The 18,499-nt window shown below is 41.1% G+C and overlaps 1 protein-coding gene across 1 annotated transcript in view; it reads right to left on the bottom strand.

The window, feature by feature from the left end:
• LOC142203041 (uncharacterized) overlaps nt 1-16,893 on the bottom strand; it is a 45,911-nt gene extending 29,018 nt beyond the window's left edge. The window contains exons 1-10 of the mRNA XM_075273474.1: nt 16,794-16,893; nt 16,520-16,674; nt 15,630-15,899; nt 14,691-14,831; nt 14,537-14,599; nt 10,993-11,115; nt 9,634-9,747; nt 9,388-9,551; nt 6,705-7,347; nt 4,156-4,298 (exon numbers count right to left, since the gene is read on the bottom strand). Of these exons, the coding sequence (XP_075129575.1) occupies nt 4,156-4,298; nt 6,705-7,347; nt 9,388-9,551; nt 9,634-9,747; nt 10,993-11,115; nt 14,537-14,599; nt 14,691-14,831; nt 15,630-15,899; nt 16,520-16,674; nt 16,794-16,893 (1,916 nt within the window). The remainder of the gene's footprint in view (nt 1-4,155; nt 4,299-6,704; nt 7,348-9,387; nt 9,552-9,633; nt 9,748-10,992; nt 11,116-14,536; nt 14,600-14,690; nt 14,832-15,629; nt 15,900-16,519; nt 16,675-16,793) is intronic.
• Between the last annotated feature and the right edge of the window lie 1,606 nt (nt 16,894-18,499).

The following is an 18,499-nucleotide window of genomic DNA, read 5'->3' as shown; positions in this document are numbered from 1 at the left end:
CCTCACAAAATGTACTACTGGGAATAAATTAGCAGATGGCGTTCCTGGCAACAGCAGCCATAATGAATCCTATGACACTTTTAATACACTGTTTCTCTATTGTAGAGGCCCTGAATTGTTATTGAGTGTCTAAAATTATGTATCTAACTACATCTGAGCTTCAGTGCTGGGATACAGTCATGAATGCAGTGCTTTCAGCACTTGTGTGAGAATGAATTGAAAATGGACAGAACCATTAAGTGTGAAGTGAAGGCCTGGAAGTATTTAGTGGGAATTTACATATTACTTTGCAATACGCTCGTGTAGCAGACCACCTAAAAAAGGCCACCCGAACATGGGCAGTCGGCTGTGCATGGGCGAGGTTTGAAATACATATAGAGCTGTGTCCGATGCCTGTCGAAGGCAGAAGATCCGGAGAAGAGGAGGAGGGAAGTGATCAGAAGGGGTGGTGGAGAGTTACCGAGAGTTATGACACAGGGGGTGCTCGTAGCAATGGGAGAATGCCCCAGTGCTCCGTGATCCTATTTTGCATAAGAAACGGAATTTTGCAGAAACAGCAGGGAGAAGAAAGGGTATGTTCACATGGCGGAAACCTTTTTTGCCGTGCGATTTCTCCACGTGGCTAACCAAAAATCAGCCTTAAGGCTGCTTTCACACGGAGTTAACACTCCGCTCATTCTGACACGTAAACACGTTTAGAGTGAGCGCAGTAAAACAGATACGCGCGTGTCACATTGAAAGCAATAGATAAAAAAGCCTCCCATTCAGTTCAATGGGTAGCACGCGTAAGACCGAACCCATTGAACTCAATGGGATTCTGTTTTACTGCGCTCACTCTGAACATGTTTATGTGTCAGAATGAGCGGAGTGTTAACTCCGTGTGAAAGCAGCCTAAGATGGGAAAACCCGTTTAACTTGTACAGTTCCCAGAAAAATAGGTACCAACTGAGTAATAAATAAAAACAAATTATTTGCTGTGTTGAAATCTCAAGAAAAAAAATATTTATTTATTTTTTATAGGCCATATGCTGGAGTAATGGGCTCGATTTACAGATCCTCCAATGACCTCCTACTCCGCTCTGCTCTCATCCGCTCCTTACATAACCGTCTCCAATATTTCTCTGATGCATCCCCCATACTCTGGAACTCCTTACCAAGACACATAAGACTGAACCCCACAATCACAGGCTTCAAGAAGGCACTAAAGACTCACCTATTCAGGAAGGCCTACAACCTCCAATAACACTACTGTCACCACACCACCATCTGAACAGTCTCTATCCTTTCCTACTGTCTCTATCCCTCTTACTTCATAGACTGTGGGAAGGACCCTCTATCCCACTGTGCCAGTCAGTCATTGTTAGTATTATATTTGTTTTGTATATTTGTGTACTGTATGTAAAGCACCATGGAATTAATGATGCTATATAAACAATAATAATAAAAAAGAATAATACTTACCCATCCCCATGCCTGTCCACGGCTGCCTCTGCTTCCCCTTCAGCCTCCCAGGGGGCCCTATGCATCCCATATCATGTCGCTGAGGCTGAGCAGCGTCAGGATGTCACTGTCAGGGATGTAATATGGGCTGAAGGGAAAGCAGAGACGTCTGTGGCAGGAGTGGAGATGTCCTCCTTCAAGCATGCTGTTATAACCCCGCTATTGAAAAAACCCTCCCTGGACCCATCCTGTGCTGCTAACTATCGACCCGTCTCTAACCTCCCCTTCATCTCTAAACTCTTGGAACGCCTGGTCTATTCTCGTTTAATCCGCTATCTCTCTGCTAACTCTCTGCTTGACCCCTTACAATCTGGCTTCCGTACTCTGCACTCTACTGAAACGGCTCTCACAAAAGTCTCCAATGATCTCCTAATGGCTAAATCCAATGGCGACTTCTCTCTTCTTATTCTTCTGGACCTCTCTGCAGCTTTTGACACTGTTGACCATCAACTCCTCCTCACTATGCTCCGCTCAGTTGGCCTCAATGACACTGCGCTCTCCTGGTTCTCCTCTTATCTCTCAGGCCGCACCTTCAGTGTATCATTTGCGGGCTCTGTTTCCACCCCTCTTTCCCTTGCTGTTGGGGTTCCTCAGGGCTCGGTCCTAGGCCCCCTCCTCTTTTCTCTCTACACAGCCCCCATTGGACAAACCATTGCCAGATTTGGCTTCAGGTACCATCTTTATGCCGATGACACCCAATTATACACATCTTTCCGTGACATCACCCCTGCACTCATACAGAACACCAGCAACTGTCTCTCTGCTGTCTCAAATATCATGTCCTCACTCTATCTGAAACTAAATCTCTCCAAGACTGAACTACTACTGTTTCCACCATCTAATAGATCTGTCCCTGATATATCCATTGTAGTCTCAGGCCTTACTATAACTCCTAGGCAGCAGGCCCGCTGCCTCGGGATCATGTTTGACGCAGACCTTTCCTTCACCTCTCATGTTGAATCACTTGCACATTCATGTCACCTCCACCTCAAAAACATCTCCAGAATATGCCCTTTCCTCACCAGAGATACACTAAAGACACTTATTGTCTCTCTGATTCATTCTCGCCTTGACTACTGTAACTCCTTACTAATCGGTCTTCCCCTCACTAAACTCTCCCCTCTACAATCCATTCTGAATGCAGCGTCCAGGCTCATCTATCAGGCGAGACGCTACAGCGATGCCTCCGGTCTGTGCCAGTCACTACATTGGCTGCCTATTCATTATAGAATAAAATATAAAGTTATCACTCTCATCCACAAGGCTCTCCATAATGCCGCACCTCCATACATTTCCTCCCTCATCTCTGTCTACCGCCCAACCCGTGCTCTCCGTTCACTCAATGACCTAACCCTTACATCCTCTATTATCAGAACCTCCCATGCTCGTATACAAGACTTCTCCCGAGCTGCACCACTTCTCTGGAATGCTCTACCCCGGACAATCAGATACAGCTTCAAACGCAAACTAAAGACGCATCTTTTCAGACAAGCCTATCACAATGTCTAACGTAAACCCTTAACCCTCCTCTGTCCCCGCTCCCACACTTCCCCACATGATATGATGTCATCTCAGGATAACTTTATCTGTCCAAGCTCCATCCACATGTTAAAGGACATGACTGTTGATGGCTCATAAAGTTTTATGTTTGTGTAATGACAGTCACCTCTATTACAGAAGTGTCTGACCTCTGCATAAGCAATACCGCCCCTGCTACCTCTTGTGTCACCCCCTCTACCTCATAGATTGTAAGCTCTTGCGAGCAGGGCCCTCAGTCCCATTGTGTGAAATGACTTTCTTTGAAATGTATCTGTCTGTATTTGAACCCTACAAATTGTACAGCGCTGCGGAATATGTTGGCGCTATAGAAATAAAATTTATTATTATTATATTATTATAAGTAGGGCTGTGGCAGGAGCAGTTGGGTGAATCTTGCGAGGTTCACCTTGTGGTTTCTTTGGTAATGAACACCACCAAACCATGACTGCTATTATTGTATTGTGAGCAAACATAAAAATCAGTATTACTCACCACTCCTGGGCTTCAGCATGGGACTTTGGGCCCCTTTAATGACGCCTTAGATGTCATGTGGGTCAAGTTGGCATCACGACCCATAATGATGCCGGCGTAATCCATGTCTGTGGGATCATTGAAGAAGCTCTAAGACCCACAGTGGAGCCCAGGAGAGGTGATTATTAACACTGTTTTTAATTTTTTATCACCTGCCTTAGGCCTACACTCATTATACTCTGGAGTCTGAAGGGGTCTTAATAAATCTGCACCACTGTTGTCATGGTTTAATGTGTTTCCATTATAAATCTTTTATTCAACTTTTTTTAATTCTTGTTCTTTTGTCTTCTAGAATATGACTGCAAACATAGATAGATTAGATGATAGATGCTTAGACAAACTTTCCATTCAGTACTTGGCAGCCATAAACATACCACAACCGAGATCTATATTCTAAAATCATATAAATAAATCACCAATAAAAATAAAACAGTGGATGTGATTTTCTAATCTACATGACACACAGACTGAAATGTATTGACTAGATTTATGGTTCGTTATTTATAAGGCTTTTAACTGGTTATATTAACAAAGCATACGGTATATTATGTATACATATCAAATAGATGCGGTAATAATTGTCACCTTATGTTGACTCCTGGCTTTTGCTCAGTTCCCATCATGGTATAGGTCTTTCCTGAGCCTGTTTGTCCATAAGCCAGGATGCAGACATTGTATCCATCTACACAGGACTTGATAATAGGTAAAGTTCCTTCAAAAACATCTTCCTACAAACAAATGTTGAAAGTATATGAGTATTTAATTTATCCTAAAAATATCAAAGCAAATTGAGACACTGCATATATAGATTTGCATATACAGATAAATCCTTCCTTACTTCTCCTCTTGACTGGACATGTCTAGATATGTGTGTCACTAGATAATTAGCCTTTTTAGACTACATGATTTTGCGATATTGTTTCACAAAGTTATATTTGTCTATGTATTGTCAAAAAGTGGTTGTGTTTTGAATTGCAGCATGTCAAGGGATTTGCTAGCATGTGATACTATTGTACTAAATGGGTTTCATGAGATATTAGTGGCCTAAAAGTGGTGTCAGACTGGAATGTCACCAGTGGAATGGTTTCTAGGTGCCATCACCAGGACCCAGTGTCGGACTGAAGGTCCTAGGGATCACCCAACATCTTCCTGCTAATAGCCTATACCACGGCTCCTTCACTGAACTCTTACGTATGTGCTCACTATCTGGTATTACTGAGTATGTTTCCAGTATAATCATCCTTTATAGTACTGTGCAGTCCCCAATAGCTCAATGGCCAGTTCATGCACAGTAGTATACGGAGAAAGAGATGGAGCACTACACGTATGTGGAAGATTATAGTAAGGGAGCTGTGAGACAGGTAGAGCACACAGGGCTGCCAGTATAATGCCACACAGTGGCCCAACAGAATACAATATGCTCCCGTGAAGCCCTACATAATATAATATGCTCTCCAGTGGCCCCACACAATATAATATTCTACCCAGAGATCCCCCTCCAGTATAATGTGTTCCCCACAGTGGCCCCACACAGTATAATATGCTCCACAGTGGCCCCCCACAGTATATTATGCTCCCCAGAGGCCCCCCAGTATAATGCTCCACAGTGGTCTCACATAATATAATATGCAAAGTGATAAAAAAAAAAAATGTTTCCCCGTGGACAGGCAGAAGATGCTCACAGGTGCTCACTTTGCAAACCCATTCAAGTGAATGGGTTTGAAAACTGACTGCCGGGTTTTCGCCTCCTGTCTAGTTTCTCTCAGCAGAAGACGGAAACACGAAAGAAGAGAACTGGCGCAGGTGTGAACCCGCCCTTAATGCTATGTAATAAAGCAACATTTTGTTGAGGTAGGAGTTAAAGGGGACAGCAAGACTGATGCATAAAACACCAGGCTAGTTAAAGGGAATCTACCATCAACACAACCACTTTTAGAACACTTACATGTTGTTGTAGAATGACATACTTAACATATATTTCTTGTGTCAAAGTGCAATTTTGTTGCTGAGAAATTCAACTTTTATTCCCTATGCAAATGTACTGTTTGGTGCACTCAGGGCTGCGCCACACTTGCAGAAAACTTGTATGTAAACTTGCACTACTTCTCCAACTAGGCTCTTGACTTTCTCTGAGAAAGTAAAAGGTTCCTGCTCACTTGCAGAACCAGAACTAGTTTACATATAGCCTTCTAGGGGCCCTGTCTTTTGAATGGGTGGACAGATTTAAAAAAATAAATGCCAAATTGTTTGGAAACACAGCAGCAACCAAATGATATACCGTATATACTCGACTATAAGCCGAATTTCTCAGCACAGTTTTTGTGCTGAAAAAGCCCCCCTCGGCTTATACTCGAGTCAAGAAAAAAGACTTTTTTTTTTTTTTTTGGGAGGGGGGGGGGGGGGTTCTATGACCAGCCGCAATAGTAATGAATAGAATCTCCCATAAAATAGTGAAAAAAAAAGCTTTAAAAAATAAAATAAGAAAATACAGTAAATGAAAGTTCTAAATCACTCCTTTCCCTAGAATACATGTAAAAGTAGAAAATGACTGTGAAACACATACACGTTAGATATCCCTGTGTCTGAAAGTGCCCGGCCTACTGAATATAGGGTATCTGCAGTGCTCCTGTTCCGTCAGGAGGGGTTAATAGGAGCACTGCAGATACCCTATATTCAGCCAAGCTGTGTTCCAAGTGGGGGAAAAAAAAACAGCCCTCAAGCTCAGGGAAGGGGCAGACAGCCAACCAAAACACCCCCTCCCCTTCCCCATCACCCAGCAACTACTGCACCCAAAAACTCTGACCATTTTAATTTTTGAAATTTTCCAGTAGCTGCTGCATTTCCCCTCCTCGGCTTAAACTTGAGTCAATAAGTTTTCCCAGTTTTTGTGGTAAAATTAGGGGCCTCGGCTTATATTCGGGTTGGCTTATACTCGAGTATATACGGTATGTCATTTAGCATTTTGTGCATGGTGACACTGCCCCCTAAGCACCGAACATCCTGAACATCTCCTTTAAGCAAGGTGTCAGAGGCACCTGCTCTGTCCTGAATGATTCAGTTAAAGCTGAATTGACCCTGAGCTGACAGAAGAAATGTATTAGGATAAGCATCTACCAAGAGTATATACATTGTACCTGAGTACACTGTGGCTGAAAAACCTGATCGTATCTGAACCGCTTCTTGGACCCGTTGCAGTTCACTACAAGGTCTTCATCAGACACAAATTCCAAGTGCTCTCTCTTTTTGTCATCTAGTCTGCATCGACAGAATACGCGGATATTTCCTCTTAATTCTTGAAGCTGGTTATACAGTAATTTTCTCTCCATAGACTCCCTTTGGTAAAGTGAGCGAATCTCTTCTATCTCTTTAGTGGAGCTGTGTAGGTTCATCACCGTGCTCTTTAGATGTTCCATGCTCAGGCCAATCTCTGACAGACCACTTGTTGCAAGGAGTCTTAACTTGTCATTGCTGATACTGAGCTCATTTGCTTCTCTTAACACTTTTATCAGTGCGTCTTTTTTCAATGGTGTGTAATTGTGCAGTTTATCAGTCATCTGTGTATTTTTGCACTTGATTTCGGATATTTCGTGTAGATATTTCGCCTGTTCATTTTGTAATTCTGCCACTTTCTCATATAAGGTCTCAGCTTGTTGAATGAGATGACGTTTCTCTTCTTCGAAATATTTGCATTTCAAGCGCAAGGTTTCTAGTTCACTCTCCCTTTCCTGCAATTTCTTGTTTAAGACTTCTATTTTTTCATCTTTCTTTGAAATTTCGCTGTGAAGGGAGTGAATATAAAAATTAGTAGCTGTAAAATAGTTTCTCAAGCAACCCAAGACCTTTACATTTCTGGAACACATCTGAGGGAGGTTTGAACCCCTAGCTGTGAGAAGATGCTAGGCGCAGTGTCAGGACACACTCACACAGAGAACAGGCTCCAGATGGCCCAGACAGACCACCTGTAAAAAATTTCATTATTGACAAAATTAATAATTATAATATTGAACAACAACAATATTCTCACATGAGTTATAGGGGACGAGAAGAGAAAGCACACTATGCATAGATTAAGACAAAGTATTTCCTATACAGAATCAAGTGAGAAGTGTAGAGCTGAAAAAACAAGTAATAAATTCACAATCACAGCAAGACAAATAAGTAGAGCATACCACCCACAGTAATAAAGCAATGTCCAACAATAGACTGGAAAGGGTCCCTCTCCGTGTGTTATGCTCACCCCTCTAGCCAGAAAGTATTGTGTCTCCTCCAAATGATCAAAGAGTGACATACAGATGAAGACCCCTAAGGAGGTCTATGTAACTCCAGGAAGAAAGTGGAAGCAATAAGGAGATTGAGATAGGTTGATATAATCTGGTTGGGCTGTTGGTGGTGTGAGCTCTGATTGGGAGGTAAAGGAACAATATGGGTGATTCTTTAATTCAAGGTAATTGGAGGAGGTGACTATGGGTCGAGTAGTAGGTATGTGTGGACAGGAAATTATCTATTGTTTAAATCATGTTTATTTGTTACGTAGGGTTCACACTACCGTTGGATTCCGTTCAGAAGGTGTCCGTTTAAAAAAACCCAAAACAAAACGGACACCTATCATAACTGACACAAACGGACAGTAATTGATGGCTCTCATTTACTGTCCGTTAGAAGTCCGTTGCCCATAGACTTCAATGTTAAAAAAAATAACGGACACTTCCTGTCTGTTTTTTCAAACGGACAGAAAAGTCCAGCTTGTAGGATTTTTTTGTCCACTTGAAAAAAACAGACATGGGTGTATACGGACACTAAAGGACACAAACGGACAGATAAAAATCCCATTGAAATGAATGGAAATTTTGGACAGACCAGTTAGTGTCCGTCGCTAAAATCTTGTATGGACAATAGCCACAGACACTGCTGACGGAATCCAACAGAAGTATGAACGCCTCCTTAACTGTATATTTTTTGAGAATTTTGGTGGTGTTTTTGATTTTCCAATTTAAGAGCTATGTTTTTAATAAGTCTAAAAATCTTGCAATTCCAACTTTTGCCAATAAGCATAAAACACTACGTGACTTCATCTTTCCTAAAGAAGGATGTTCCAGACCACTGTCTGTGGCCTGTCAGACTATTCTACTGTATGGGAGCATGCTGCTTCTACTATGGCTACTGCGCATGCGCCCAGGCCATTTTTTAGCAAAGTCAGTTCGCGACTTAGACGGGACCCGAGGACATCGCAGGAAGAGGAGGCGTGGATGAAGAAGACGGCGGACCCTGAATGCCCGCCCACCGTGCACGATGGGTAAGTAGATCACATTCTGTTTTAGGGTTTTATTTTAAAACGGGGGATTAGTTTAGTTTGCTGATAGAGCCCCTTTAAGCACTCATATGACTCTGAACAGAAAAATAATAAAGTTATGGGGTTTGAAAGGCAGGGAGTCAAAAGTGTAAATCTATAAATTCCTCCGATGGGAAGGGTTTAATAACGGCTAAGGTCACAAAAAATTGCCACAATACTGTTTGGTGTGGTTCAGGATGAACGTCACACACCTTATTGTTTCCCTCCATCAATATGCTAACATAGTTATACATTTGGTTATCAAATTCCGAGTCTCCTTTCATTTGCACTCGAAAGAGTTCCCACATCCCACCTATCCAGGTTTTATTTATCCAATTTCAAAATAAAGTAACAACATACAGCAGTGTCATAGACAGATAAAAAAAAGCAATAGAATAACAATTCTGACACTCAAATTAGCTTACAAAAGAAATCCAAAGTTTATTTCAACTTAAAAAAAAACCATTTTGGTCTATAATAGTGCCTACCGTTGAAGAGCAATTGGTTCAAAATTTTGCTGTCCATTTATATTACTTTGAAGGTTGTCCCCAAACATAGCAAAGAACACTGAAATGACTTCATCTGGATCATAATTACATAGCCGAAGAGCAGCCAGGATTTCCTTGAAATCGGTGATGGCAGGAAGGGCCTCCTGAAAGGATAAAATAATAGTGGAAGAAACAGTAGAATTTTGTTCGCGTAGGTCTGTACCATGAAATATAACAGTGATGTACCTTAACTTGCTGCACACGATGAAGAATAAAGTCCAGATTCATTTCCCAAAGCAAGGGTAAAATAAGCCATGCATCCGAGTCGTTGTCATAATACTTGCAGACATTGATTCTTTCCTTCAGAAGAGAATAGTTCACGTACGTTAAATCTCACCAATAATAAGCTAGAATTATATATGCAGCATTATATTTTACTTTATACACTGCTTTACTATTTTTAGATATTGGAATGACAGTATCTGAGTACAGTATTCTGAAGTATTCAATGAATAGTCCAGAATTCACATTCAAAAATTAGTATAACTCTCAAAGGAGGACTTGCATGGAAAGATTACTAGAAAATGCTAATGAGGTGTGTTTAATGTTCTTCTGCTAAATACAGGAACCATATTGGTTGGGGCTACAGCTTCTACATTGCTCAATTTTCTTGTGAGTAGAAGTTATAGTTGCGGCATCCTTGTGGTTGCATGTGACGTCACTCACATTAGGGAGGAAGTTGCAAAGTGATGTAGCCATCTTCAGGGAGAGAATCACTGTGAGCCCCAACCTTAGTGAGAATTCTGCTCTTACTGAGTTGTAATGTGTATACCATGCAGTTTTTTGGATTGTCTTGCAGTAGTATTTGTTTACATTTTGGGTACACAAAAGCGTTATTGAGACTTTAAGCTTAAAATATGTTGTTGGAGTAAATTTTAGGGTTACAGGGGCTCCGTGAAATGGTAAGCTTTATTACTAATATAATAGCAGGGTCCTGGATTACTACTTTTGCAATGTTCAGCTGCGGAGGCTGGAAGATTCATACATTTGCCACTCTTGGTCCCAAAAGAGGTAACGGAAGGAGAGTATAAATGTTTTTTATGTTTATCAACTTACCTGGGCTTTCACATATAACACCCCAGGGTCTAAAGAAACCCTATAGTATAATAATTTACAGCAATGCATGTTGCGGCAGCCATTTTAGTTCATTTGATGTGGATTCCAATCGTTAAAACGGAATTGTGTGGAATATTGGGGTTGAAACTGGTTCGTTGCAAACAGATTCACCCTTGTCTAGTAATTTCATAGTGTGGCCAGTTTATGCTGGAAAAACCACCTGACAGGGTCCCATTAGTCACACAGACAAAAAGTAATGTCTACTATCCTAAAATCACAAGTTCTTTGAGTGCTTCCCCTTTATGTAGTATTAGTAATGATTGGAAATAACTATGTAAATGCTTTAGTTTGCATCTTTTCTGAGAGCACTTTGTACCATTCTTGGCACCTCTCTGTTATATTAGAATTACTGAACTATATTAATAAAACATGACATATTACATAAAACCAGAGTTCCTGATGAAAACCAATCACAAAAAAATGCATTACCTCAAATATGTACGTCATGACTGTTCCTTTCCCAGGTATGTAGATTGAGTTTGTGCGATCATTTTCCAAATAGCTTGGATTGCCATTACTGTCCTGTCTGTATTCATTATGTATACTGCTTGACTGCAAAATATAGGTGAGACATAAAAGTTTATCACCTGGTTTACTCATTGCCTTAGCAAGCAGAAAATATTTGTAATCCTTTTCATATGGTGTCTTGAAATGAATCATTTAAATGTTATATAATGCAGGAGAGCTCTGTATACCTGCTTGACGCACAGGAAAATGTCTTTAAAATGCTCTGCATGAAACTGGATTATAGTCACTAGCACTTTAAAAAAAAAAAGGGTTAAAGGAGTATTCCGAGTCCATTTTAGGAAACGTTCACATTGTCTACCTGCCGTGTTTCCGTCCTAAGGGCGCAAATGGGAATGCCCCCTTATAGGTATTTATTGAAATATGACAACAATGGAAAATCACAGAGACCATCAAAACAATCGTAGTATGAATATAAAAATGCAAAGCAGTACAAAGACATAAGAAAACAAAATGCTATACTGATGAGATCAGCATATACAGAAGTAAAGGGAAAGACGTAAGAAGGTATACAAACAAAAACCAACTTGGAGGGAGGTGAGGGTGGCAGATTATAGCACTTAAAGTGCAAAGGGACAAGAATTAGGCAAAAGGGAGAATGTGTCCAATATAGGGGGCATAAGAAACACGCTCAATCCTGGTATATATTCATAGATGAAGACCATATGGCAGACCTGGAATGTTGATCCAAGGCGTCCAAACCCTGTCAAAAGCCGGGTGGGCATCAGAGACAGCGCCATTCATTTCATTCATGGAACATTACAGTGACATTTTGCCGAATCACATCGGTCAATGAGAGAAGGGGTCTTCTCCAGTTGGATACAGGCAGCCATCTGGATGTATTGGAACTATTTAAATTGAGCATGTTTGAGGCTTGCCAGCTTAAGATTGAGAAATAAAAAGGGGGCTGATAATGGGAATGATGTACTGTAGCTGGATTGACATTGAGTCTCCTGGTGTTGAACTCTCCTTAACAGAAAGGGGCATGACCTTTTTGGAAAGAGGCATGGTTTAATGTGCAACATTGTATGCCAACATATTAGAGCATTTTGTTCTATAAACTAGGCCAAGAAATAGGTGGTTAGACTAGACAGTGTAAATTATTCAGCTTTAGATAAGTTTGAGACTGTCTTGGTTAACTTTGCACTGTCTAATTGTATTAGTAAATCTGCTCCAATGCACCTTCACTGTTTTGACCATTCTGGGCTCTCTCCGGCACCCAGAGAACAATGGATTGTGAAAAACAAGTTGCTGACATAACGTATATATGGAGGAGTGATTAACTTGGCATAGGAAATTGAACTGAAAAAAAACAAAACAAAAAACAATTGCATAACACAATACAAATGTGAGAAGAGGGGAACACTCAAAAGAGTGTTAACACTATTATTGTGCCTGAGAGACCTCATTGAGTTATATCAATTTAATGCAGAGGTGTCATCAGGGCAGTACGGGAAAGGGGCCCAGCATTAAGCTTGTGTGATGTTTCTCAGCCCACTTTTTTTCACCCACCACTACCACTTTGCCTGCTGATATATTTGCCCTCTGCCCACTTCATTACTATTCTCTGTCAACAACATCAATATAAGGGGGCGTTCACACTACCGTCTGTGTCCGACAGGTAGTGTCCGCTCCTAGTGTCTGCTCAAAATCTGGCACGGACATTAGGAGCGGACACTAGCTGTGTCCGTGACACTTGTCATTTATTTAAATGGCGATCGGGTGCGTTCTTTTGCACTCCGTGCCCTTCCTTCACTGTCCACATGTAAAGATGTCCGACTTTTCAAGCGGACAGAAAAACCCTACATGTCGGGTTTTTCTGTCCGCTTGGAAAAGTTGGACATCTTTACAAGCGGACAGTGAAGGAAGGGCACGGAGTGCAAAAGAACGCACCCGATCGCCATTTAAATAAATGACAAGTGTCACGGACACAGCTAGTGTCCGCTCCTAATGTCCGTGCCAGATTTTGAGCGGACACTACCTGTCGGACACAGACGGTAGTGTGAACGCTCCCTATGTGCAGTTAATGCTAATGAAATGGGCGTCACTGTTTGCTGCCTGTGAAATTGATTTCACTTCTACCAGAGACTTGTGGGGAGAAGTGGCATAGGCAATGGCAACTACCTGAGTCTCATAGCAGAGCAGGGAGTCAGAGACTCCTTGTGGTGCAAACCTCAAGAGGACATAGCACGCATGGGAGGTCAGTGCCCAGGTGCATGAGTCACAATTACTCAATTGTGGGCACTATTGAAAAGGAGAGGCACTGGAGCAGTATTAGATGATGGGGTGCACTGAGAGCACAATTACTTGACGGGGGCATTGGAGCCATGATTAATTGACTAGCGGCACTGCCAGACACTGGGGTGCCTGTTGGTTGACAGGGAGCACTGGAGGCACTAATACATTGACTGAGGGTACTATTGAAAAGGATCACTAGAAATTGAGATGGGCACTGTTTCAGTTGCTAGAAATTAAAAGACATTTCGAGTTATCAGGTTGTAAAAAAAATATGGCAATATTTTGTATGGGGACACAAAGGGAGCTGTTACTATTCTGGGTACTAAAGCAATTTTTAAATTAATATTACTAATACTACTATCCCTCTACCTCCACAAAAACAAATCCAACCTGTATTTTATTATTTTCTAGCAAAAATTGGTCATTATTACTCTTTAATGGGCACAAAGGGGATATTATTATTTGGGGGCACAAATGTGGGCATTACTGTGTAGGGGCATGATGGGAGGTAGTGTAGTTTGGAAAGCTGATGAAAAACTAGGAGCCGAACTCCACAGAGATGAGTTGTGCTTTGAAGAAGTTGCCATGGCAGTCTGACTGGATGGAAAAGACAAGAAAAACATAAGACGAGAGACATAAACTGTAAGTATTCGGATTTAATTTTAGTTTTTCTGCAGAACTGGTATCTAGCGGTATATGATTACTGTATGAGGGTAATATTGGTATTTGTATGCTATACTTTCTTCATTCACCATGTGGTGGTAATGTGTAGTAGTAACACTATGCTGATAAGTCACTATGAGGTGGTAATATGTGGTTATAATGTTGTGAGGCCACTGCTATAACCACTTTATCCTAATAAGTCAGCTTGCTCCCTGAAGAGTCACTAAACAAGACTGGCGAAACTGGAGCTGCAACAGGGTTAGAATTATAGAGATATTTTGTCAAATAGGACTAGGTTTCCATATAACAGAGATCACTGTTTGAGAGGGAATCAACAGCCTCTGATGGGAGGCACCATTAAAGGGAGAATAGGGTTTCGGCTAGCCTAGAACTAAAAGACATTGTCACACAAAAGGTACTCTATGTGCAATAATACGTGTGCCAAGAACATTTATTATAGAGGACATAACTAAAACAAAATTGCACAACTAATATTTGTTATCTATAGCAGTAAAGAAATATAAATGTAGAAAACGTAGAAGAATACCTCATCGTGAATATCAAGGAACTTTCCTTGACTGTATAGTTCTTGTGGGAATGGAACAATTCCCTACATAAATTAAAATATTAAAATGTTAGCAGAAAACAAAATCAAGAGACTCAACTCGAGTTGTCACTAGATACTGGTTGTGCAGGCTTACCTTTTCATCATCAAAATACATTCTGATGCCATTCTGAGTAAAACATGTATAGAGAGCTCCACTCTGGTGCTGGAAGCTTTCAAACGTCACAGACACATCTTCGGTTTCCAGAGCGATCTGCGTTCCACTCTGGAGAGGTGACTGTACCAGGAGATTGATATTATTTTTAGAACCCTCCGCAGGTACCATGTAAATTACATATACTCTTGAGGATAGCTATGATGTTTTAGCTCAGTCATTTTTAACACTATTACTACAGGGGAAGCCCTGGAATTTTTTTCTACTTCTGGGGAGACCATAATTTTGCTTTTAGTAAGAAAGGCCAAAATATTCTAAAGTCTTTATAAAACAGAAAACATATCTGAGCCAAATAATAATAATGAACAAATCTTTCAGCGACCAGAATCCAATTTGCCTCGCCTATCGTAAAAGTGATAGATCTTCTGAGGAATACCTGATTAGGGATCTTTAAGCTGTATGTATTATATTTTACAGTTGTTAAATATAAGGGCTAGTTCACACGGGGATAAGCCCCGCGCATTTTGGTCCTGATTCTGATGCGGAAAGCTGCATCAGAATTGGACCAAAATATACCTGCCATGACAGTCGTGGATTCCCGCTCTGGAGTAGGCTCAAATGAATGGACCCAGTCTGGAGGGTTCTGCTGCTTCTTTTTTCCGTGAGCGGGAACATACCGTAAGCTAGCGGTCTACATAGAGCTCCATTGTGAGGAGGCGGATTCTGAGCTGGATTCGGCGTCAGAATCTGCCCCCTCTTGCCCTGTGTGAATGAGCCCTTACATTATTTTAGTGACATACAAGCACAGCCTGGATATCTTATGACTTTGTAAGAAGGGGATATTGATATTTTGCTAATAAAACTCACATAAATTGAAGCAGAAAACGTGCAAAGAATTATTTTTAAAAGACCATAACATACTTGTCCACTCCTTTGTTGTCCCCGAGTAACTTGTACCATCTGCTCGATGTCTTCTGCTATCTCTTCATCTTCTGGATTTGACTGTACCAGTTGCTGTCTAATAGAAGTATTATCAGGTAGAGTGGATGCTGAGCCATTCTGAATCACAGTTGTTGCTCTTTCCTCATTATCTTCTACATTCTTCTTTGCTGAATTGGATTTGGAGGCTCCTGTGCCCATTATGGATTTACTTTTCGAAGTAGGTTTTCTTTGGCTTGCCTGTGCACTAACCTGAAAATAAATTTGTTCTAAAGAAAATCAACTTGTAACAAACTAATATAATCAGCAATAAATCAAAACATACAATATTAAACAATATATACGTGTCAATGATATCATTTGTGAGACAAATTAAAAAAGGTTCGGAAAAACCCTTTAATTGATCTGATGTTTGTTAGGATAGAAGTATGTGCAGTGCACCGACTATTGTCTTTGCATCGCCATGTAGTGTAATGGAGGTAGTCACCGTGTCAAGGTAGTGTAATATCTGAGCCTTGTATAGAGGTATTGTTGGACTTTATATGATGTGTTTTGTCTGGTAATTGTCTATATAGTGATAATAATTCTCCCCAGAATAGTGGTATACACATAGCAGTTTCACAACAATATATCTTTTATGTTTTCCTGATCTTTTAAGACTATATTAATGCCGCTGTAAGTGCTATACTGAATTCTGAAATGACTGAATATGACGGTGTTGTTGGTATGTCAGGATATGGGGGCCCACTTTTAATTTAGCCCAGGGCTAAACATTTTGTCTAAAATTGGTTCTGACTACACCAATGGAAAGGTATTCTGAATACCAGACCTCATTATTGCCCCAATACTATATACTAAATAGTACAGCATACCATGCCACATGTGCATTGCACTGTCCCAGGAAATGCTATATTAGGGACTACTGTATAACTGAAGTCATATGATATAAAATAAATCTCCTTGATCCTGAGCTTGCCAGATTTGCCTTTTGGACTTCTGAGAAAGCTGGATAATATAGTATATGGAGCTGTAATAAGGAATACTGAATACTATATTTACCTACATAAATCTACATCCTTGCACTATAACCACACCATAATATTCCAGGATTTCTCTTCCAGGATTTGGGAAAGCTGGGTAACATACCAGATAACGGAGTAACACGAACTTCTGAATACTGATACCTAAATAAATGTTCTTGCTTGCTCCTAAAATCTTGCCAAAGCTTTCTTGATTTGCATTTCATGGTTCTGGAAAAGCTGAGTAAGCATAGCCTGTGCAGTTGAGATAGGGAATATTGCATACAATCTCTTATGACTGAGCTCAATTGTTTAAATGTGTACAGGATGCAAAAGGCTGCATACACAGCTCAGCGGTCACTTCATGACTTCAGTATGCTTAAAGGGATTCTACCATTAAAAAACTTTTTTCTGTGGATAACACGTCGGAATAGCCTTTAGAAAGGCTATTCGTCTCCTACCTTTAGATGGGATCTCCGCCGCGCCGTTCCTCAGTAATACCGTTTTTTACCGGTATGTAAATTAGTTCTCTGGCAGTGATGGGGGCGGGCCCCAGCGCTGAAAATGCAATGAGGGCATCCCCACCGCTGCCAGAGAACAGGATCCTGTGCCGTCTCTGTCTTCTGCTGTATCCTCCCCTTCTTTCTTCAGCAGCGTCACCTCTGTCGGCTCTTACACTAGTAGTTCCGAGGCCGCAATTGCGAGCATGCGCAGTCGGCATAGATCCCATCTAAAGGTAGGAGACGAATAGCCTTTCTAAAGGCTATTCCGACGTGTTATCCACAGAAAAAAGTTTTTTAATGGTAGAATCCCTTTAAAACTCATTTCAATAAACCCCCTCTGGATGTGGAACCAGCTAGTCTTGCCTAGCATTTTTCTACTTTTATTGCATTTGTATTTATGCTGTATATATCTTCCTGGAATAGGTAAAGTCTATTCTAATGCAACTTTGTGAGTTTGTTAACACAAGATAGGCTATGTAAATAATATGTAAAACTGTCCACCACACTCCCTCAGACAAAACAAACAGGTCTTGGGGGTTGACCAAGATTGGAGGGACATAGCTGTTCTCTTCCAGCAAAGGTGCAGTACCTGCTAGTAGTTTGCGCATGGTGTTGCAGCTCGGCCTCATTCACTTTGTCAATTGCTCCTAGATAATTTTTTTTTTGTCTGGAGCACTGTCTTACTATATCCATATTGTACTGAATGTCGTGCTTAAAATATCCAATGTTTGTAAAGGGTTAATGACCCCCTGCTGGTCTTACATCTTCTCTGGACAATGAAAGTGGAGGATTATAGGAGTCTTAGGCTGAGGCCCCACGGGCCGGAAACGCCACGCTAAAGCGGGAACAACTGCAGCGGGAATGTATGGCAGTTCTTCTCGCAGAGCTTTGAACAGAAAGTTCACGGAGGCTTCCTCCGTGGACTTTCTGTTACCATTATATCTACGGGAAAGCCACAGGCGTTTCCATAGATAATAATTAACATACTGCGATTTCCAAAATCACGCCGGTTTTGGAAATCGCAGCGTGTTCGCGATGTGGATTTTAACGCAAAGTGGGCATGGGATTCACATGAATGCCATCCACTTTGCTGTTGCTGTATAACGCCGCGATTTTTCCCATGGCGTTTCTGGCCCATGTGGCCCGGTCTCAGTCTTTATGTCCTCTTTGTCTGCGAAGAACGGAGGGAGTCCCATCTAAGGCAGGATTCACACTACCATTGCATTCCATTATGAAGGAGTCCGTTAACCCCCCCCCTCCCCAAAAGGGACACCTATCATAACAGACATTAACGGACACTAACTAATCTTAACATGTCTGTTTTTAAAAC

Source organism: Leptodactylus fuscus, chromosome 5, assembly GCF_031893055.1.
Source record: "Leptodactylus fuscus isolate aLepFus1 chromosome 5, aLepFus1.hap2, whole genome shotgun sequence".
NCBI lineage: Eukaryota > Metazoa > Chordata > Amphibia > Anura > Leptodactylidae > Leptodactylus > Leptodactylus fuscus.
This window is presented reverse-complemented; position numbering and strand designations above follow the sequence as displayed.